This window comes from Giraffa tippelskirchi, chromosome 4 (genome assembly GCF_054371585.1).
Source record: "Giraffa tippelskirchi isolate mGirTip1 chromosome 4, T2T-mGirTip1v1.2.pri, whole genome shotgun sequence".
In the NCBI taxonomy this organism is placed as follows: Eukaryota; Metazoa; Chordata; class Mammalia; order Artiodactyla; family Giraffidae; genus Giraffa; species Giraffa tippelskirchi.
The window spans coordinates 200017914-200040661 of NC_137278.1; the positions used below are offsets into that span (position 1 = coordinate 200017914).

Sequence of the window (22748 nt, forward strand, 5' to 3'; positions counted from 1 at the left end):
GCTGCACTGGGAGTGTCCTAAGACGTGGGGTTCGGGGTCCGGCCTCCCGCTCTCCTCCCCACCCCTGCTGCCCTGCCCTGCTTCCCGTGAACTCGCATCAGTCCTGGTGCTGAAACTTCACTGATTCCAATTCCAAGCTATTTTACACACGTGTAAGGCTAACTCCGAGATTCCGATAGCTAATGTTCCCTGGAATTCGTCTGATCTATTTCTGAAATATAAAAACACGTGCTAAGAGCAGGAAGAAACAGTTCACAGAGGAGTAAGCGCACGTAGTGAATGAACGTCCTCAAAAGCTCTCATGCTCCCTCACCCTAGGTGTGCAAACTGAAACGGTGAGGAGGTAACACTCTGCATCGTTACACAAGTGAGCATTTCTACAGATGCTGTCACTCGGTGATTTCCAAACTTGTCCACATGTTAGGAGCATTACCTGGCAATATTTTTAAAATTCCAAAGCCCAGTCTAGATGCCAGGCCAATTTAATCACAACCTCTGGGGCTGGAGTACAGGCCTCAAGATGTTTTGAAGGTCCCAGGGTGTTTCCAATGTGCTGACAAGTTTGGGAACTAGGGTTATAACTCAGAGTTGTTAAAGATATGGGAGAAAGTCCTTATTCAAGTTCAGTGACTGTATGTCAGTATAACACTTTCATAAGCCAGATCAAGAGACATTGACTTGGTTGTCCATTTGATCCCATGATTCTGAACTTGGGAATTTATCCCAAAGAAGTAATTTCAAAAATATGGGGGCTATTTCTACCAAGATACATGATAGCAGAGTATAACAATTTTATAAGTGATCAAAAATAAGCAAAATGTCCAGAACAGAGAACTGTTAAGTAAATTTTGATATATGCATCTGATGAAAGTTTATGAAATCCAATGATTGCTATGTAGAAAATGGAAAATAACACTAACTAAACAGAAACACAAATAAGTAGGGAAAAATTCTTAAAAATAAAAACAAAAAAAGAAAAATGAAGAAAAAACTGTATGTTTCATACTAATAGATACATAAGTTTTAACATAGGGAAAGAAATGGTGAAACAAATCTCTCCAAACTACAAACAACCCAAATGTTCTTCAGTGGGTGAATGGTTAAATAAATCATAGTACATTCATCCATGCCATGGAATACAGCTTGGTAATAAAAAAGGAATGAACCACTGATACCAGCAGCTTGCCAGGCGGCACTAGTGGTAAAGAACCCGCCTGCCAATGCAGGAGATGTAAGAGACTCGGGTTGGACCCCTGGGTCGGGAAGAGCCCCTGGAGGAGGGCATGGCAACCCACTCCAGTATTCTTGCTTGGAGAATCCCATGGACCGAGGAGCCTGGTGGCCTAGTCCGTGGGGTCACAGAGTCGGAAATGACTTAGTGTGCGCACACACACACACACACACACATACATGCATTGATACCAGAGCACGATGCTGAGTGAAATGGTGGATCTCAAAAGTCACACACTGCATGACCAACCCCATTTATGTAGCGTTCCCCAATGACAGAATCACAGAGAACAGATCAATGGTTGTCAGAGGTTAGAGATGAGGGCAGGGAGGGGGTAAATGCAACTATAAAGGGGCAGTGGGGTGGAGATCTTTGTAGTCATGGAACAGTGGTGGTGGTCACACAAATCCACACAAGTGATACAATTACACACAATTACACATACACACCCTCACACAAGCAAGTGCATGGAAACAGGTGAAACCTGAATAAAGTCTGTGGATGGTACCAATGTCCATTCCCAGGTTTTGACATTGTTCCATAGCTATATAAAATTTTTACCATGAAGGAAAACTGGGTGATGGGTACATGTGACACTCCTGGGCTACTTTTGCAACTTTCTGTGAACATATAATTATTTCAAAATAGAAATTTAAAGAAAATCCTAAAGAGAGAGGAATATTAAAATAAAACACCCTAAGTAACTGCTGTGTCAAGATAGTAGAATCATTTATTTATTTATTTTGGCGGTGCCTTGAGGCTTGTGGGATCTTAGTTCCCCAACCAGGGGTTGAACCCAGGCCCCCAGCAGTGGAAGTGTGGAGTCTTCTTAATCACTGGACCACCAAGAAAGTCCAAAGACAGTAGAATTGTTAATGGATTTTTTTTCTCATTAAAATTCTTTTTAGAGACTTCCCTGACTGTCCAGTGGTTAGGACTCTGTACTCTCACTGCCAAGAGCCTGGGCTCAATCCCTGGTTGGGGAACTAAAATGCCATAAGCTGCATGGCACAGCCAAAAAAAAAAAAAAATCCCCAAACTAAAAACAAATTAAAAAACAAACAAAAAAAATCTCTTTTTAAATGCTTTCCATTGATTAAATACGTTTTTAAAAGCATGAAATTATTTGTATGCATTGCAAAATACATACAGGTACAGCTAAAATAGCCTTGCACTCTACTTATTAGCTAAAGCCTTTGTGCCACCCTCAACCCCGTCTTCTCCTCCACCCTCTGCTGGGCTGAGTGACTAGCTCTGTCTTGGGCCCACAAGTGGAGTTGTTCAGTTACTCAGTTGTGTCCGACTCTTTGTGACCCCATGAACAGCAGTACGCAAGGCTTCCCTGTCCTTCACTCTCTCCCTGAGCTTGCTCAAACTCATGCCCACTGAGTCACAAGTGGAAGGTTTAACATAAAGACCCAGGGGCTTATCTCCATCAGCAATGCTGCTAACCCCCCCGGTTATTCCAATGCAGTTTATAACCTGGTGGGGAGACTCTGGAGTCAGGCACGAGTGACTCACCCTCAAAGATGGGGCAGATCTTCCTCCAGGCAGTGATGCCCCCCTGACTGGTGTACTGGCCCAGCGCCGTCTCCAGGAGGAAGACAGGAATGCCGCAGGTAAAGAGGAAGATGAGGTAGGGGATGAAGAAGGCACCTGCAGGTGGGAAACAGGCTGTGTGTTCCTTGGCAGAAGCCTGCTTGTGGTCCAAGTCCAACTCCTCTCATTATCACCACTGCTTCCCAGGTGGGGGTGTGGGGCTGCTGTGAAAAACTGGGAACACTGGTCTAGATGTCTGGAACCAAGCAGAGGTCAAGTATCACCAAGTTACTTAGGACCTGGCCAGTCCCTTTCTTCACTCTGAAGTTTCCGTCTATACCTACCAAGGTGTACTCCCCATCAACTTCAGTTATCGCCTAAAAAACACATAACCTGCAGCCATCGAAGGAGCTCCTGGAATCCCAGAAACCATGAGCGTTCCCATAGCCCACAGTCCAGCATGTTGTGTCGAGGAAATGATTGCTCTAAATGTCAGAGAGGGATTTTTAGCAGACTGCAGTCAGATTCCCCTCCAGTAATCCTTTCTGTTTTCACAGCCATTGGCTGAGACAAGTCTACTGACTCCAGAAATGCTGGCATTTTCCCACCCTAGACCTCTATCAGCTGGCATCAGGTCAGGGAGTTCACAGGACAGAGTCCTAGGGAGCAGAGATATGCACAGAGAGGGACTTACCCTGTGGTCCAGCGGTAAAGAATCAGCCTGCCAATGCAGGGGACTCAGGTTCAATCCCTCATCAGGGAACTATTATCCCTCATGCCTTGGGGGCAGCTAAGCGCACCACAACTAGAGAGCCTGAGCACTCTAAAAAAAAAAGAATAATGTGCATAGAGAGACCCTAATATCTGCAAAGGGTCCCCTACTAGCTTGCAGCTGAGTGCTGGTCAGTACATGTGTGTGAGGAAACCACCCAGGGAAGGGAAAGTACCTCTCAAAAGGATTGAACCCAATGGTGCTTATGCAGGGCTGGGGGCATTCCAAACATTTAAGGAACAAATAATCCCAGTTCTATACAAACTCTTCCAGAAAATGTAAAAGGAATTCTTTCCAACTCATTCTACAAAGCTAGCATTACCCTGATAACAAAAGCAAGCAAAGACAAGAAAAGAAAACTATAGGTCAAACTTTCATGAACATAGATGCAAAATTCTAAAAAAATTTTAGCAAATCAGATCCAACAACATGTATTAATAAAAAGGATGATACATTACATGATGGGGTTTATCCCAGGAATACAAAGTTAACATTCAAAAAAATCAATCTGTGTATCATATTAATAAACTTAAAGATAAAAAAGCATATAATCACTTCAATAAAAGCAAGAAAAGCATTTGACAAAATCTAACATCTATTTGTGATTTAAAAAATAAAAACAACTCTCAGCAAATCATGAATAGAAGAAAACCCTCAATCTGGAAAAAGACATTTACAAAACATCTGCAGATAACATCTACAGACAATGGTGAAACACTGCTTAACTTCTGAGATCAAGAACAAGACAACGGTCTCACTATTTCTTACCATTTCTGTTCAATACTGTTTCCATCAGTATTGATTCTAGTCAAGGCAATAAGGCAATAAAAAAAGGATGATAGCCTATCTAGAATACCCTTTGGGGTCTGAAACAAATTCACAGAAGCAGAGTATAGACTGGTGATTGCCAGGGTTTGAGGAAGGGGGAAACAGGGAGGTGTTGGTCAAAGGGTACCAAGTTTCCGTTACCTACAATGAGTATGCCCTGGAGCTCTATTGTAACCGCAATGCCTGTAGTGAACAATATCTAATTGTTTTCTTAAAATTGTGCTAAGAAGGAGGTGGGGCTGCACCAGCTCAAGGGACGCACAAAACTTCTGGAAGCCCTGCCACCAGTCACAGGTGAAGGTTCCTATACATGTTTGATGGAACTATTAACTGGATTCCTGGACTTCTGCAAAGGCTCTCTCATCCGTGGGTCTAACTGTTCTCTGGGGGGCCATGCTGAGGCCAGAAGCCAGTTAACAAGGCATTGCAGGTTCTACTGCCAGGACTGAGCCTATATACCTATTCTTGCTCTGAGGAAATTGTTTCAACTTCTGTATACGTCAGAATATGTTAGACCTATGCTGTAGTACCTATTATTCTGCCAAATCTAAGTGGTTAGACAAAGCAAAAGTGTATTTCTTGAGTCGCCGGATTGGCAGAGGAAGTGAGGAAACTGAGGCACAGAGAAGTCAAGGAATTGGCTTGAGCTCATCTGAGTGACTTCTGACTTGAGCTTGCAATGTGCTTTGAGAGATCCTCCACCAGATCACCTCAAGCTTTGGTCCCTCGGCACCACCCATTAGCGACAGTCATAAAAGATCAAGCCCTGAGCCTTTGGAGTGGCAGCACTGACTCCAAGACCCTAGACTACCAGAGAACTAACCCTAGGGAGTATCAGATAGTGAAAACTCACACAAAGGAAACCACTTGAATACAAGACCTGGCATCATCCAAACACCAGTAGCACCCTGTGCAGGATGCCTCATCTAAACAACAAACAAAATAAAAATACAAACTAAATCACCAGCAGACAGGATTACCACCTCACTCAGTCTTGCCCATCAGAGGAAAAACAAGCAAACAAAAACTCAGCACAAATCTCACCCTTTACGAAGCTTACACAAACCACTGGACCAAACTTAGGAGGGTAGAAAACAAAAGGAAGAAAGAATTCAACCTTGAAGCCTGGGAAAAGGAGACCTCAAACACAATAAGTTAAAAAAATAATGAAAAGCCAGAGAAATACTACACAAGTGAGGGAACCAAATAGAAACACAGAAGTCCAAATAAATGAAGAGGAAATAGGCATACTACCTGGAAAAGAATTCAGAATAATGATAGTAAAGATGACCAAAAACCTTGAAAACAGAATGGAGAAAATGCAAGAATCAATTAACAAAGACCTAGAAGAATTAAAAAATAAACATACAGAGACAAACAACACAATTACTGAAATTAAAAATACTCTGGAAGGAATCAATAGCAGAATATCTGAAGCAGAAGAATGAACCAATGAGCTGGAAGATAAATGGTGGAAATAACTTCTGAAGAGCAGAATAAAGTAAAAAGAATTAAAAGAACTGAGGATGGTCTCAGAAACCTCTGGGACAATATCAAATGCACCAACATTCAAATTATAAGGGTCCCAGAAGAAGAAGAGAAAAAGAAAGGGTATGAGAAAATTTTTGAAGAGATTATAGTTGAAAATTTCCCCAACATGGAAAAGGAAATAGTCCATCAAGTCCAAGAGACACAAAGAGTCCCAGACAGGATAAACCCAAGGAGAAACACACCAAGACACATACTAATCAAGCTAACAAAGACTAAACACAAAGAAAGAATATTAAAAGCAGCAAGGGAGAAGCAACAAGCAACATACAAGGGAAACCCCATATGATAACAGCTGATCTTTCAGCAGAAACCCTGCAGGCCAGAAGGGAATGGCAGGATATATTTAAAGTACTGAAAGGGAAAAATCTACAACCAAGGTTACTGTACCTGGCAAGGATCTCATTCAAAATTGGTGGAGAAATAAAAAGTTTTTCAGACAAGCAAAAGTTAAGAGAATTCAGTACCACCAAACCAGCTTTACAACAAATGTTAAATGGACTTATATAGTCAAGAAATACAAGAGAAGAAAGAAGATCTGCAAAATCAACCCCCCAAAATTAAGAAAATGGCAATAGGAACATATATATCAATAATTACTTTAAATGTAAATGTATCAAACGCTCCAACCAAAAGACACAGACTGGCTGAATGGATACAAAAACCAGACCCATACATATGCTGTCTACAAGAAACCCACTTCAGACCTAAAAATACATACAGACTGAAAGTCAGAGGATGGAAAAATATATTCCATGCAATTGGGAAGCAAAATAAAGCTGGAGTAGCAATCCTCATATCAGACAAAATAGATCTTAAAATAAAAAAGATTACAAGAGATAAGGACGGACACTACATAATAATCAAGGGATCAATCCAAGAGGAAGACATAACAATTGTAAATATCTGTGCACCCAACAGAGGAAAGACAAACACTAACAGACGTAAAAGGAGAAATTGACAGTAACACAATAATATTAGGAAAATTTAATGCCCCACTCACACCTATGGACAGATCATCAAAACAGAAAATTAATAAGGAAACACAAGTTTTAAATGATACATTAGATGAGATGGATCTCATTGATATCTTCAGGACATTCCATCCAAATGCAGAAGAATACACCTTCTTCTCAAGTGTATATGGAACATTCTCCATATGCACAAGGATAGACCACATCTTGGGTCAAAAATCAAACCTCAGTAAATTTAAGAAAATTGAAATCGTATCAGGCATCTTCTCCGACCACTACGCTATGAGACTAGATATCAATTACAAGAAAAAAACTAAGAAACACAAACACATGGAGATTAAACAACACGTTTCTAAATAACCAACAGGTTACTGGAGAAATAAAAAGGGAAATCAAAAAATTTCTAGAAACAAATGACAATGAAAACATGGCAACTCAAAACCTATGGGATGCAGCAAAAGCAGTTCTAAGAGGGAAATTCATAGCAACACAATCCTACCTCAAGAAACAAGAAAAACATCGAATAGGCAACCTAACTTTACACCTAAAACAATTGGAAAAAGAAGAACAAAACCCCAAAAAAATTAGTAGAAGGAAAGAAATAATAAATATCTGAGCAGAAATAAATGAAAAAATGAAAAAAATAATAGTAAAGATTAATAAAACTAAAAGCTGGCTCTTTGAGAAGGTAAACAAAATTGAAAAACCTTTAGCCAAACTCATCAAGAAAAAAAGAGAAAAGAATCAAATCAACAAAATTAGAGATGAAAAAGGAAAGGTTACAACAGACAATGCAGAAATATAAAGGATTGTAAGAGACTATTATGAAAAACTACATGGTAATAAAATGGATAACCTGGAAGAAATGGACAGATCCTTAGAAAAGTTCAATCTTCCAAGACTGAACCAGGAAGAAATAGAAATTATGAACAACCCAATTACAAGGACTGAAATTGAAGCTGTGATCAAAAATCTCGCAAAAGCCCAGGACCAGATGGCTTCACAGGAGAATTCTATCAAACATTTAGAGAAGAGCTAATGCCTATCCTTCTAAAATCTTTCAAAAAATTGCAGAGGAACACTTCCAAACTCACCCTATAAGGCCACCATCACCCTGATACCAAAACCAGACAAAGACAACACACAAAAAGAAAACTACAGGTCAGTATCACTGATGAACATAGATGCAAAAATCCACAACAAAATTTTAGCAAACAGAATTCAGCAACACATCAAAATGCTCATACACCATGATCTGCTGCTGCTGCTAAGTCGCTTCAGTCGTGTCCGACTCTGTGCGACCCCATAGACGGCAGCCCACCAGGCTCCGCCGTCCCTGGGATTCTCCAGGCAAGAATGCTGGAGTGGGGTGCCATTGCCTTCTCCAGTGCATGAAAGGGAAAAGTGAAAGTGAAGTTGCTCAGTTGTGTCCGACTCTTAGCGACCCCATGGACTGTAGCCTACCAGGCCCCTCTGTCCATGGGACCTTCCAGGCAAGAGTACTGGAGTGGGGTGCCATTGCCTTCTCAAGTTGGGTTTATTCCAGGAATGCAAGGATTCTTCAATATATGCAAATAAATCAATGTGATACACCATATTAACAAACTAAAAGATAAAAACCATATGATAATCTCAATAGATGCAGAAAAAGCCTTTGACAAAATTCAGCACCCATTTATGATTAAAACTCTTCAAAAAATGGGCATAGAAGGAACCTACCTCAACATAGTAAAGGCCATATATGGTCAGCCTACAGCAAACATTATTCTCAATGGTGAAAAACTGAAAGCATTCCCCCTAAGATCAGAAAAGGGGTCCACTTTCACCACTATTATTCAACATAGTTCTGGAAGTCCTAGCTACAGCAATCAGAGAAGAAAAAGAAATAAAAGGAAGCCAGATTGGAAAAGGAGAAGTAAAGCTCGCACTGTTTGCAGATGACATGATACTGTACATAGAAAACCCTAAAGATAGTATCAGAAAATTATTAGAGCTAATCAGTGAATTTAGCAAAGTTGCAGGATACAAAATCAATGCATAGAAATCATTTGCATTTCTATATACTAACAATGAAAAATCAGAAAGAAGAATTAAGGAATCAATCCCATTCACCGTTGCAACAAAAAGAATTAAATTTCTAGGAATAAACTTACCTAAGGAGACAAACGAACTGTACACAGAAAATTATTAGACACTGATGAAAGAAATTAAAGACAACATAAACAGATGGAGAGATAATCCATGTTCCTGGGTAGGAAGAATCAATATTGTGAAAATGACTATACTACCAAATGCAATCTACAGACTCAATGTGATCCCTATCAAATTACCAATGGCATTTTTCACAGAACTAGAACAAAAATTTTCACAATTCATATGCAAACACAAAACACCCTAAATAGCCAAAGCAGTCTTGAGAGAGAAGAATGGAACTTGAAGAATCAACCTTCCTGACTTCAGATTATACCACAAAGCTACAATCATCAAGACAGCATGGTACTGGCACAAAAACAGAGATATAGACCAGTGGAACAAGTATAAAGCCCAGAAATAAACCCATGCACCTATGGATACCTTATTTTTGACAAAGGAGGCAAAAATATACAATGCGGCAAAGACAGCCTCTTCAATAAATGGTGCTGGGAAAACTGGACAGCTACACGTAAAAGAATGAAATTAGAACACTTCCTAACACCACACACAAAGATAAACTCAAAATGGATTGAAGACCTAAATGTAAGACCAGAAACTATAAACTCTTAGAGGAAAACATAGGCAGAACACTCGATGACATAAATCAAAGCAAGATCCTCTATGACCCACTTCCTAGAGTAATGGAAATAAAAACAAAAGTAAACAAGTGGGACCTGATTAAACTTAAAAGCGTTTGCACAGCAAAGGAAACTATAAGCAAGGTGAAAAGACAACCCTCAGAATGGGAGAAAATAATAGCAAATGAAACAACTGACAAAGGATTAATTTCCAAAATATACAAGCAACTCATACAACTCAATACCAGAAAAACAAACAACCCAATCAAAAAGTAGGAAAAAGACCTAAACAGATATTTCTCCATAGAAGACATACAGATGGCTAACAAACACGTGAAAAGATGCTCAACATCACCCATTATTAGAGAAATGCAAATCAAAACCACAATGAGATATCACCTCACACCAGTCAGAATGGCCATCATCAAAATGTCTACAAACAATAAATGCTGGAGAGGGTGTGGAGAAAAGGGAACGCTCTTGCACTGTTGGTGGGAATGTAAATTGATACAGTCACTATGGAAGATGGTATGGAAATTCCTTAAAAAACTAGGAATAAAATCACCATATGTCCCAGGCATCCCACTCCTAGGAACATACCCTGAGGAAACAAAAATTGAAAAAGACACATTATCCCATTGTTCATTGCAGCACTATTTACAATAGCTAGAACATGGAAGCAACCTCGATGTCCATCAACAGATGAATGGATAAAGAAGTTGTGGTACATATACACAATGGAATATTACTTAGCTATTGAAAAGAATGCATTTGAATCAGTTCTAATGAGGTGGATGAAACGAGCCCATTATACAGAGTGAAGTAAGCCAGAAAGAAAAACACCAATACAGTATATTAATGCATGTATATGGAATTTAGAAAGATGGTAACGATGACCCTATATGCGAGACAGCAAAAGAGACACAGATGTAAAGAACAGAATTTTGGACCCTGTGGGAGAAGGCGAGGGTGGGATGATTTGAGATAATAGCATTGAAAGATGTATATTATCATGTGTGAAATAGATAGCCAGTCCAGGTTTGATGCATGAGACAGGGTGCTCAGGGCTGGTGCACTGGGATGACCCTGAGGGATGGGATGGGGAGGGAGGTGGGAGGGAGGGTCAGGATGGGGAACACATATACACCCATGGCTGATTCATGTCAATGTATGGCAAAAACCACCACAATATTGTAAAGTAATTAGCCTCCAATTAAAATAAATTAAAAAAAAAAGAACCTTAAAAAAAAAAAAGAAATTGTGGTACATATACACAATGGAATATTACTCAGCCATAAAAAGGAATGCATTTGAGTCAGTTCTGATGAGGTTGATGAACCTAGAACCTAGAACCAGAGTGAAGTAACTCAGAAAGAGAAAGATAAATATCATATTCTAATGCATATATAAGGAATCTAGAAAAATGGTACTGAAGAATTTATTTACAGGGCAGCAATGGAGAAACAGACATAGAGAAGAGACTTATGGACATGGGGAGAGGGGAGGAGAGGGTAAGATGTATGGAAAGAGTGACATGGAAACTTACATAACCATGTGTAAAATAGGTAGCCGACGGGAATTTGCTGTATGGCTCAGGAAACTCAAACAGGGGCTCTGTATCAACATAGAGGGGTGGGATGGGGAGGGAGATGGGAGGGAGGTTCAAAAGGAAGGGGATATATGTATACCTTTGACTGATTAATGTTGAGGTTTGACAGAAAACAACAAAATTCTGTAAAGCAATTATCCTTCAATAAAATAATAAATTAAAAAATTGTGCTAAGAAGATGAATCTTATATTGTGTTCTTACCACAAAAAATTAAAATAAAAAAAAAAGGACAGAAGGAAACCCTGGAGGTGACGGATATGTTTATGACATTGACTGTGGAAATGGTTTCACAGGTATTTGTGTTTACCTCCAAACTCATCGAGTTGATATGTTAACTGTGTACAGCTTTTTGTAAGTCAGTCATAACTCAATACAGTGTATTTAAAAAGAAAAGAAGGACTTCCCTGTGATCCAGTGGCTAAGACAGTAAGAAAACAAACAACCCATTTTTTTTCGAATGGTCAAAAGATTTGAACAGGTTTTCACCCCCCAAAAAAGATATGTGAGTTGCAAATAAGCACATGAAAAGATGTTCAATATCATTAGTCATTATAAATTTAAATGATAATGAGGTAATGCTACACACCAATTAGAAAAATAAAAAAGACAGAACAGGAATTTCCCTGGTGGTTCAGTGGTTAAGACTGCATGCTCCCAATGCAGGGACTGAAGTTTCATTCCTGGTCAGGGAACTAAGATCCCACAAGCCTCATGTGTGCGTGGAGCAGTCAAAAAAAGTAAAAGAGAAAAAAAGACCAAATATTGGTGAAGATGTGGAAAAGCTGGCACCCGCATATACCACCGGCAGGAATGTAAAATGGCACAACCGTTTTGGAAAAGCATTTAGCAGTTTCTTAAAAAAGTTAAAGGTGCACGTACCGTATAATCTTGTCGTTCCACACTTAAATGTTTACTCAAGGGAGGTGAAAACATATGTTTATACAAAGACTTGTACACAAATGTTCTTAGCAGTTTCATTTGTAATACCTAAAATCTCCCATTTGTGGGAGAAGAGATAAATGGCAGTCCACCCATCTAATGGAATGGTGGTCTAGTCACTAAGTCATGTCCGACTCTTGTGACCCCATGCACTATAGCCTGCCAGGCTCCTCTGTCCGTGGGATTCTCCAGCCAAGAATATGGAGTGGGTAGCCATTCCCTTCTCCAGGGGATCTTCCTGACCCAGGAACTAAACCCAGGTCTCCTGCTTTGCGGGTGGATTCTTTACTGACTGAGCTACAATACTATCCAGCAGTAACAAGAAAGGAACTACTGAGACATAAAAATCATGGATGAATCTCAAAGTAATTATGCTAAGTCAAAGAAGCCAAGTCATGATTCCATTTATAGAAAAGTCTAAGAAATGCAAACTAGTATACAGGGACAACATGGATAAAGAAAATGCTATATGTATAGTGGGATATTATTCAGCCATAAGAGAGAAGGAAATTCCATGCTTCGCAACAATATGGATGAACCTTGAGGGTATCATGCTAAATGACAGAAGTCATACAGAGAATGTAAAGTAAATATCGTGTGTTCTCACTTATATGTGGAATCTCAAAATAGATTCATCAAGGCAGAGAGTAGAATGGTGGTTGCCAGAGGCTGGGGGTGGGAGACGGGGAGATAATCAAAGGGCACACAGTTCGTCATAAGATGAACATTTCCTGGTGATGGAACTGTATAGTGTGATGACTACAGTGAATGATACTGTTTCATATACTTGAAAGTTCTTAAGAGTGTAGATCTTAAAAGCTATCACCACCAAGAAAAGGTAATGATATGAAGGAATGGAATTGTTAACTAACCTTATTGTGGTAATGATTTTGCAGTATATACCTGTATCAAATCATAATGTTGTATGCCTTAAACTTACATATATTATGTGTCAGTAGTAAATCAGTAAAGCTGGAAATAGTTACATCTTTCAGAAATGGAGACCTCCCTGGTGGTCCAGTGACAAAGACTTCACCTTCTAAAGCAGGAGATGCAGATTCAATTCCTGATTGGGGAGTTAAGATTCCACATGCCTCTCAGCCAAAAAAAACCAAAACATAAAAAAAATAAAACAGAAGCACTATTGTAACAAATTAAATAAAGACTTTAAAAATGGTCTACATCAAAAAATCTTTAAAAAACAAAACAGGTTTGCGGTTGCATTGAGATGGGGTTGCGGAGGTCGGGGGTGGGAAAAAGGGGCAGGAAGCAATTTGGGGGAGTGATGGATACATTCACGATCTTTTTTTTTTTTTAATTTATATTTTGGCCACACCATGCAGCATGTGGAATCTTAGTTCCCCAGGCAAGGATGAAACTTGTGCCCCTGCAATGGAAGCTTGGAGTCCTAACCACTGGATCACCTGGGAAGTCCCCGTTAATTATCTTGATAGTGGTGATGGTCTCAAGGGTGTGTACCTATGGCAAAACTTATCTAGCTGTACACTTCAAATGTGTGCCATTTATTGTAAGCCAATTATACCATACTAAAATTGCTAAAACAAAAGTTGGTGGTGAGGAATCAACTCCTCCAGTTCTCTGCCTTCCAAGTCTCTTGGCATGTAGTCCACGCATAATTCAGGCACTGAGGGAGACACTTGGTGGCCACAAGGGCAAAGAAAGATCACAAACAATTCAGGCAAGTAAGTACACAAATCAGTCCAAGACTCATTGGGCAGGAGGAGGGAATTAGGAAAGAGAGAATCCAGTAGCCAAAATGAACAGTCATTGCTGAGAGTTAGGAGCATCAAAGAAAGAGAGGAAAGATAGAGTGGGGGGCCAGGAGAGGGGTTTCCAAGCCCCTCCTCCCATCTCTATGCCACCTGCTCTTTCCCAATAAACCAAGCCACTGTTTAACTACACTGGGTCTGGTGGTCAGTCTGTTCCCCTCCTCCTCTGCTTCCTTGAGCACCTGGGCAGCTGGCCTTAAGGGACGAAGTCCACACCCGCCAGGCAGAGTCGCCGGCTCCAAACTGGGGACGGAGTTAGAGAAGTGATGGAGCCCAAGAGGGACCCGTGTGCCCACCAGGGAGTCCTGGGGACACTGCCTGTTTCCTCACCCGAGCCCTAACCACCACCCCTGCAAGACAGAGCCAGTCCTGGAGAAGGAGAATGGAGTCACGGTTACCTGCTCCCCCAAAGCCCCCACTCAATCTCCTCCCTCATTTCTCAAATGTCCTGGCATCATCCCCATGGGATGCCAGAGACCACACACCCATCCTGGAAAAGAACCATTCTGCTAGACATCCTTCTCAGTAAGAGCGCATTCTGTGGTGTCACCTCTCATGTTCCAGGTGACAATTTTTAAAAAAATATATTTATTTACTTGGCAACTCGGTCTTAGTTGCAGCTTGTAGGATCTATTTCCCTGACCAGGAATCAAACTCAGGCTCCCGGCATTGGGAGCTCGGAGTCTTAGCTCCTGAACCACCAGGGAAGTCCCTCCAGGTGACATTTTTTTAAAGACAAACTGTTAAATGTTCCACACGAGTAACACAGCAGTGAGCATTCATGAATTATCACACACTGTAATGAGCACTACTGGACCAATACTTGGCACTGAGTCACTAACTAAAAATGGTAACTAGTCGTCACGTACTAATAACATAACCATGACTCTTACGTGAAGAAATGCGCTCCTTGTCTCTCTTTGCTCCTTAGTATCTACGGACACCCTCAGGGCACAATGGGGCCGTCTAACACCCGTGGCTTCGGCATCCTATGTGCTCTCTCCCTGATGTCTAGGGCTAGGGTTCGCTTGGCTGTGCCCCTGCCGCACAGCCTTCCCTCTGAGATCCCGGTTTCTGAGTGGCCCAGCAGTGGCACATTCTGCTGTGGTCTCACTCGGGGTGTCCAGCCCCGGGTATCCTGGATGTTGGGGAATTCAGAATGCCGGTAGCCCGGGGTCCAGGGAGGGGGAGAGGTTCCAGCTGAAGGCCCAGGTTCTGCAGCAACCGGGATCTGGGTATTCAGGTAGAGTCAGCAGTTATGTGAGATAAAGAAGGACAGCAAGGAGACCCCAAGATTCTTAGCCTTGGAACTGGTCTGCTTCCAGCCTGAGGCCTCTGCTGTCAGTTCTCAGCACCATAGATACAGAGATTGTTAAAGTGTAAAAGATTGTTAAAGTGTAAAATTGGCCACTCTGCTCAAACTCCTGCCCTGACTCCCCATCCCTGGAGTGAAAGCCGAACCTCACAGTGGTTGACAAGCCCTGTGTGACGCCCCCCGCACAGTGACTCCCCTCCTTTGACTCCCCAGACACACCAGCCAGCCTCCTGCTCTAAGGCCATTAAGACCTTTTGTTTCCTCTGCCCCAGGGTGTACTCCGCACCTCCAATATCCCCAAGACAGGGTCTCACCCCAGACCCCAAGAGCCGCCACTCAAGTGTTCTCAGTGTGGTCGCCCCCACCCTGCTCCTGTAATGCTCAGGGACTTCTGATATGCTGTGTCATTTTCTTGTTTACTATGTTTACTGTCTATCTCGCCCTGACCCACACCCAGAAAGAAAGCCCTAAAAGACAGGGAGGTGGTCTGTTCTGTTTCCGTTTTACCACCACAACTCAGAGCAGTTCCTGGCAGGCAGTGCGTTCTCAGTGTGTAACCACCATGGGGTGACTTACATTGGTTGGCCTGATTCTAGAAAGTCACAGGGGCCGGGGGTGGGGTGGGGCAGGTGCTCAGGGTGGACTGGCCACAATGCCTGGACAGCAAGGAGGGCACTTACCTAGAAGGCACCCCTTCTTTCTCCATCTTCTGTTGGATGCTGATTTTATATACATTTTTTTTTTAAGTTCTTGTTTTGTTTTGTTTTTTTTTGGATGTGGACCATTTTTTAAGTGTTTATTGCATCTGTTACAATATTGCTTCTGTTTTGTGTTTTGGTTTTTTGACCATGAGGCCTGTGGGATCTTGGCTCCCCAACCAGGCATTGAATCCACACCCTCTGCTTTGAAAGCCCAAGTCCCAGCCACTGGACTTGGTTTCTTCACACCACTTTCTCAGCATCTCTGGTTTTTAGCTACTGTGTTTCACTGTTGACGTGTCTTCCATCATATTCATACCTCAGCCCTTCCCCTGCTTTGGGACTCACTTCTAATCGGATCTACCAAACGTCCAAGCTGGAAGGAACCAAAGACAGCACTTGCATTTTTAGTTTGGAACCGACGCTATGCTTTGGGGACGTCTTCCTCCCTAAGCTCCCCAACCAACAAACATTAGCAACAATAAGGTCCTCCCTCCAAGCACAAAATCAGCTATTTGCAGCTGTGAATTTGGAGAAAGCACCCAGCAGAGGCAGGCTGATAGCACACGTGACCCGGGGGGTTCACATCATGACCCCAGCATCCTCAGAACCTGCTCAGAACCATCCTCGAATCTCCTGGGAGTCCCAGCCCTGATCTGAGAGCCACTGGTTTAAATAAAAGCACTAAACTGGGAGGAGGGGATCAAACCCACCTAGGAGGTCTCTGTGCTCCCCCTCCCCGCCCCGCCCCCCTCTCACGTGGGCAGTGAAGGGCCCTATCACAAGGAGGTGTCTGGTCCCTTTCAGACCAAGGTGACGAGACGAAGTGTAGGGCCTATGCTCTGAGGGGTGAGGAGGGGTGAAGGGTACAGAAAGGGTGAGCCTCTTGTAACACCAGAAACCAGACGAGCAGGCCTGTCTGGGTCCCTGCACAGACCCGGGGGAGCCTGGACGGGTCCCCATCAAACCAGCAGAGACACCACCCGTGTGTCCACCTGCTGGCCCTGCGTGACTCAGGGCCTTCAGAGCAAAGCTGGGCATCGGTCTCCAGCCCCAGAGCCCCTCAGCGCACTTCCTCCAGCTGCCGTTGTCCGTCAAGGAAAGAGAAGAGAAATTCTGAGGCCTGGTGCCCCACTGGAGGAGATGGGGTGGGAGGAAGTGGGGTGGTGTCAGCTCCTGGGGACCAGTGTGCTGGAGGACAGGCCCTGCCCAGGGAGGAGGCAGTCACGTCCTACCTCCGCACCCCTGCTCCTTCGGTGAAGAATCAGGGGCCTTGGTCGTGATCCCGGCCTGCGTTTCCTTCTCTGAGACACAGCCACACATCCCCAGGCCGCACAGACCTACACGGGCCCCCGAAGCAGAGCTCAGGCGCAAACCTGCTGGGGGACGCCTCCCCTAAGCAGGGTGACCCTGTGCCCCTGCCCCGGCCCCCACTCCCCCTTCCTTCCCTTCCTCAGTGCAGGGGTCCCCACAGACCGCAGAATCTCTCCTCCACCTCTTCGTGCCAGTCCTGCTAATTCCCAGGCTGACCTTGCCGGTCCCATTCCAGAGCGGCTTGTGGAAAGCAGCTCACCTCCTAATCTTCTTGCCGTGTGAGGAGCTAAGCTGGTCACCGGGTCCAGACACAGAGCCCCCAGGCCCGGCTTAGTCCCCCACCCCTCCTCTTCCCTGGACTAGCCGAATCCGACCACCCTAGGGCCCAAGGGTCTGAACAAGCTGTCGGAGGGTCCAGGGCTGGGTGGGGAACTCCTGCTTTCCCTGGAGATGCCAGCCAACCAAGCAAAGTCCTGCAGCTTCAGACTGCCGACCAGAGTCTGGGGGAGGGAGAACACACCGGCCCATTCCCCCTGCTCTGGAAAAATACAAATTATCCTCCAGTCCCTGGGCCAGTGCCCAGCTGCCACCATCCTGAGAGTAAGAATGGGCTCAGGGCCTCTCTATGTTCTCCTCCCTCCCAACCTCCCACCCCTACTCTGTCCTGTGGGCTTTCTCTCCCCAAAACCACTTTGACTGGGCTCATGCATGGGGAGGCTTCCACGCCCCCACAAAGGGTGAGTGTTGCATTAGGGTGCCCTAAAGTCCTCGTGGCCCACAAAGTCCTACCCCTTCAGTCTTTCCCTGTGATCTAGCTCAGCATTTCCCCTCCTCCAGCCCAGACTGCAGCCCCACCCTGCCCCCAAAACCAGACCTGAGAGCCCAGTCCCACTAAACTTTACCCACTGACGAGGAAACCTTCCGAACCCACTGCTCTTCCCAGAGGCCTTCGGCACCTGGGAAATCCCTCAGGGGCTCCCCAGAGACCTGGCAGGGGGGTGCCTAAAAGAGAGTCCATGGTGGGAAAGTGACCCGCATTGCTATGGGCCTGAGAGGCAGGAAGGATCCAGAAAGGAACTGGAGTCCATGCTCCTCCACCCCATACAAACATTTCAGTGGGAAAATTATAAAGGAAGAGTCACTGGGATCAAAGGAGATACGTTGGGGGTATGTTGCAGTGTGGGCAGGGCAGAGCGGGATGAGGGACAGGCAGCCCTGGTTGCAGAGTCTCGAGGCCATGGGACAGCTGGGTGCCAGCATCGCCCTCAGCACAGCTGTGGTTTCTGAGGCCCTTTGCCCACAACCTCCAGTCCTGGCAAACACCTTGAGGGGCAGGAAGAACTGTTTCTGTTCACAGCGTTCATCTGAGGTCCGAGGGCTTGCCCCAGGTCACAGGGAGTGAGTAGCAGAGCCAGAACCCAAACCCCCATCCATCTGGTCCCAGCCCACGCCCCTGTTTCTCTGCTGCCACCATGGGTGCCCAGGAAGTCACCCCCATCCAGGTGCTTCTCCTGCAGGGTCCTGAGCGACTTCTAAGGTTTTTTCCAACTCCAGCATCCTCTGCATCTATGGGGCTCCACAGAGCGCAGCAGGTGCAGGAGATGGAGACAGCTTTGTGGGGGTGAAGGTTGCGGTGCCTCTCACCTCCCCCTGTTTTTGTAGCAAAGGCAGGAAACCTCCATCCACCGCCCAGATGGGAGACACCGGGCAGGCACAGCTCTCCCCAACCGTGCCCACCTCAAGTGAACTCACCTCCCCCGTTTTTGTAGCAGAGGTAGGGGAACCTCCAGACGTTGCCCAGCCCGATGATCTCCCCGGCCACGGACAGCACAAACTCCATCTTGTTGCTCCACTGCCCTCGCTGCAGGGCGCCATCCTCCGCCGTCTTTTCCACGCCTGGGCACACTGGTTTGGTCTCTCCATTACTGGTGGTGCCCGAGACCCTGCTATCCATTCCCCCTGGAAGACAAGCAGGGCACTATGCTACTGCTGGGGGCTGGCGGGGGCGTGGGGTGCCTGGAAGGAAGGCTGCCCCTTTCCTTTCCAGCAAATTCCCAAAGGAAAAGTCCCGGGGAGGAGAGTGACTCCTACTGCTATCTGCAGACCCACACTCCCCTTGGCATCTCTGGTTGGTAAAGGTTGAGTGTATATGTTCCTTTCCTGCTTCAGGAAGAAAGCACTGACTCTGAGGCACAGACACTGCACCCCTGGAAAGTGCCTCAGGTGGAGGCTTGTGGACATGGGGAGCCCACCTGCCCTGGGCTCTCTGAGCTCTCTCTGCCACCCTACAACCAGCCTCATCTGCATAAGCATGTACCTCAGTCTCTCTATTCCGTGTTCAAGGACAGTTGAAGGGTTGGGATTTGTATGTATCCTTAAGCCACTGATTCTCCTTTGGAATTTACCCTAGGGGGTAACTGACTCTGTGTAAAGATGCAGCACTGAGGATGTTCATGTTTATAACAACAAAAAATTAGAAAGTACATAAATGTCAAATATGGTAACTAGGTTAATAAATTATGGCTCAGACAATGGACTACTATATAATCATTAAAAACTGTGCTGCAGAAGAAAGAAACAAAGAGGTGTTCACAAAATGTGAAGTGCAAACAGTTCCAAAACAGACCATGTGCCATGATGATGCTGGGAAAAATACCTTATAAAGTATTTGCATGCATGAAAATCAGGATATTGACCAAGGCGTTTCTCAGCGGATGGGTTTTAGAGATATTTTACTTATCTATATTTCTACATTTTCATCAAAAACATGTCTAATTTTGTAAGAGGAATGTGAAAGTCAGCTTTTTTAGATCCTTGCAAGAAGACGAGAAAGGTTGAGTAGAACCAGTTAGATGAGCTGACCTTCCCAGGTAAGCCCTGCATCTCTCTCTGAGAGCAACGTAAGAGGAAGATGACCCGTGGGCTCCTTTTCTTTTCTGGTGATGCCAGCACAGGACTCCGTTACCGCAGAGAGGACAACATAAGATGAATGCAGCGCTGCAGGCTACACCCTGCCTGGCCCTGTTCTAGACTCTCACCGGGGTTAAGGGGAGATTGGACGTGGTCACGTTCAGAGAACAACTACTGTAAACCAGGTGCTTTACATGCCCTAATGTCATTCAATCCACGCGGCCCTGGGATGTGACAGAGTTCCCTCTGCTTTGTAAGCAGGGAGCTGCCCATCAGAGAGGTTGGATGACATGCATGCGGCCATGTAGCCCAGCCGGGACCTGACCCCACGATGTCCTGCTCATTCAGCTACTTCCTTGCTCACACTGGCCGGTGGGTTTAGCAGCGAGTCTAATGTAAGTATCCCTGATTGTATACAGTGGTCCCTTCTCTGCAGAAGTGGGTACATGTGCTTCTTTCTACGCGGCCCCCACCCCCACGAAAAGTTCCTGGGAACAGAACTTTCTCACAAGAGCCCCATCTGGCCACAGACCCTCCTGCAGCTCCGTCTCCCCAGTGGGGCTGCCCCAGGGGATCCAGAAAGCCAGAACGAGGTCGGGAATGTGCTGCTTATTTGATAAATGAGGGGACGGGCTCCAGAGACTGTGGGTTAAGAAGGAGAAACCCAAGCCGTTGGTCCCCAGAAGCTTCCCCAGTCCTTCTGAGGTGGTCGCCCCCTGTCTTGTGCAGGTTCTGGGCCCGAAGGGAGTCTTCCAATGATTAAACACTACCCCCCCTCACTTCTCCACCCCCCGGAGACCCCAGGAGAACAGAAGCCTACCCTAGGTCTCTTAGCCACGTTGGGTAGCAGAGGCAGCATTGTGTTATTGAAGGACAAGTCTGGATGCAAACCATAGCTGTGCATCAGAGACCACCCGACTTCCAGGAAATGAATTCATCCCTCTGAGCCTCGGTGTGCTTGCCTATAAAATGTCTCTTCACTTTATCTCCTGATTCCAGCTCCACTCTCCAAATGTAACTACCAACAACCGTGCAGCGAATATTTCTTCAGACTTTTCTATATGCAGATGTGTCTGTGTATGTGTGTGTATTTGGGAAGTTTTTCTAACTGTCCAAACTTTTGTAACCTACACTTCTTTTTTCTAAATCACTGTCCATTCCAAGTCCTAAGCTGTGAAAGGGTAAGATAAGTATGCGTTTAAGTTAATCTACACAGCACTTGACCAAAGAGACACCTACTCTTGATAGATTTATACAGGGGCATGACAGGATACACTTAGCCATGAGGATTAAATGAAGAGATGTATATATACATACATCTATTTCATATACATATATATGTATATGTGTATATTTCATATACCTGTATGTATATATATTCCATATATATATGTATATCTATATATATGAAAGCACTTCATAGTATAACAGGCACTTTAATTTTTATTTTCTTTCAATCTTGTTTTATGTTCTTTCAACTTTCAATCTTGTCTCAGAGCAGAGAGCCTTCATTTTCTTAGAAGTAAACCCAAATGTCTTCCCCTTTCATCTGGAGTCCTCTTTCTCCAAGTTACATTGGTCCTTGAATCAGCAGCCATCAAAGTTTCAGAAAGTCAAGAAAATAGTTAGTCTTTGTGTATCACACATAAATGTCATATGTTCTAGGAGAGGATCCCCAAACTGTAAGTCTTATGGATTCTACCCATCTGAAGTCTGACACCCAGAAGCAGGAGAAAAAGAGAAAAAAAACAGCACCAACCTTAGTGTAGTTGCTGCCAGAGGTCCGGTCAGAGGGGAGAAGAATTATCTGGGGGAAGGGGAGGTGATGGCTATTTAAAGTGTGGTTCCCACTCCTCTGGCACTTGTAATTCTAAACTTGGCCCAGCCCACATTCCGCCCTTGTCTCCTCCCCTCAGCTCAACCGCTCACCCTCGCTCACCCTTGAGTGCGAGCTGGTAGGCAGCACTCTCCTCCTGGGTGACCTCAGGTCTCTCAAGAGGGATCCTGCCTTCTCTGTCTCCCTCTCACTCTTGACTCAAGGGCTGCCATAAATCCACCAAGAGTAGGTGTTTCTTTGGTCAGGTGCTGTGTAGATTAACTTAAACGCATATTTATCTTCTCCTTTTGCAATTTAGGACTTGGAATGGACAGTGATTTAGAATAAAGATGTGTAGATTATAGAACTTTGGACAGATAGAAATACTTCCCAAACATACACTCACACACTTATCTGCATACAGAAAAGTCTGAAGAACTATTTTCTGCATGGTTGTTAGTAGTTACATCTGGAGAGTAGGGTTGGGGTCAGGAGATATGAAGAGGCACCTTTCACTTCTGCTTTTTAAGCTTTAGTATTGCTTGAATTTCTAAACAATGTGCTAGAATTGATTTCTTTAAATAATTGTCTAAACCATCACAGAAAAGGACGTGCCAAGGTTCACAGCAAAGCAAAGCCCTACCCGGGTCATGGTGCAGGAGTAGACTGATGGGGAGGAGATGAGCGGAGGGT

General features: G+C 44.3%; 1 protein-coding gene across 1 annotated transcript in view; it reads right to left on the reverse strand.

Annotated features, from left to right (window-relative positions):
- SLC6A13 (solute carrier family 6 member 13) overlaps window positions 1-22103 on the reverse strand; it is a 40169-nt gene extending 18066 nt beyond the window's left edge. The window contains exons 1-3 of the mRNA XM_081593966.1: window positions 21999-22103; window positions 19082-19288; window positions 2753-2887 (exon numbers count right to left, since the gene is read on the reverse strand). Coding sequence (XP_081450092.1) covers window positions 2753-2887; window positions 19082-19283 — 337 coding nt within the window. The 5' untranslated portion in view covers window positions 19284-19288; window positions 21999-22103. The remainder of the gene's footprint in view (window positions 1-2752; window positions 2888-19081; window positions 19289-21998) is intronic.
- Window positions 22104-22748: the final 645 nt, after the last annotated feature.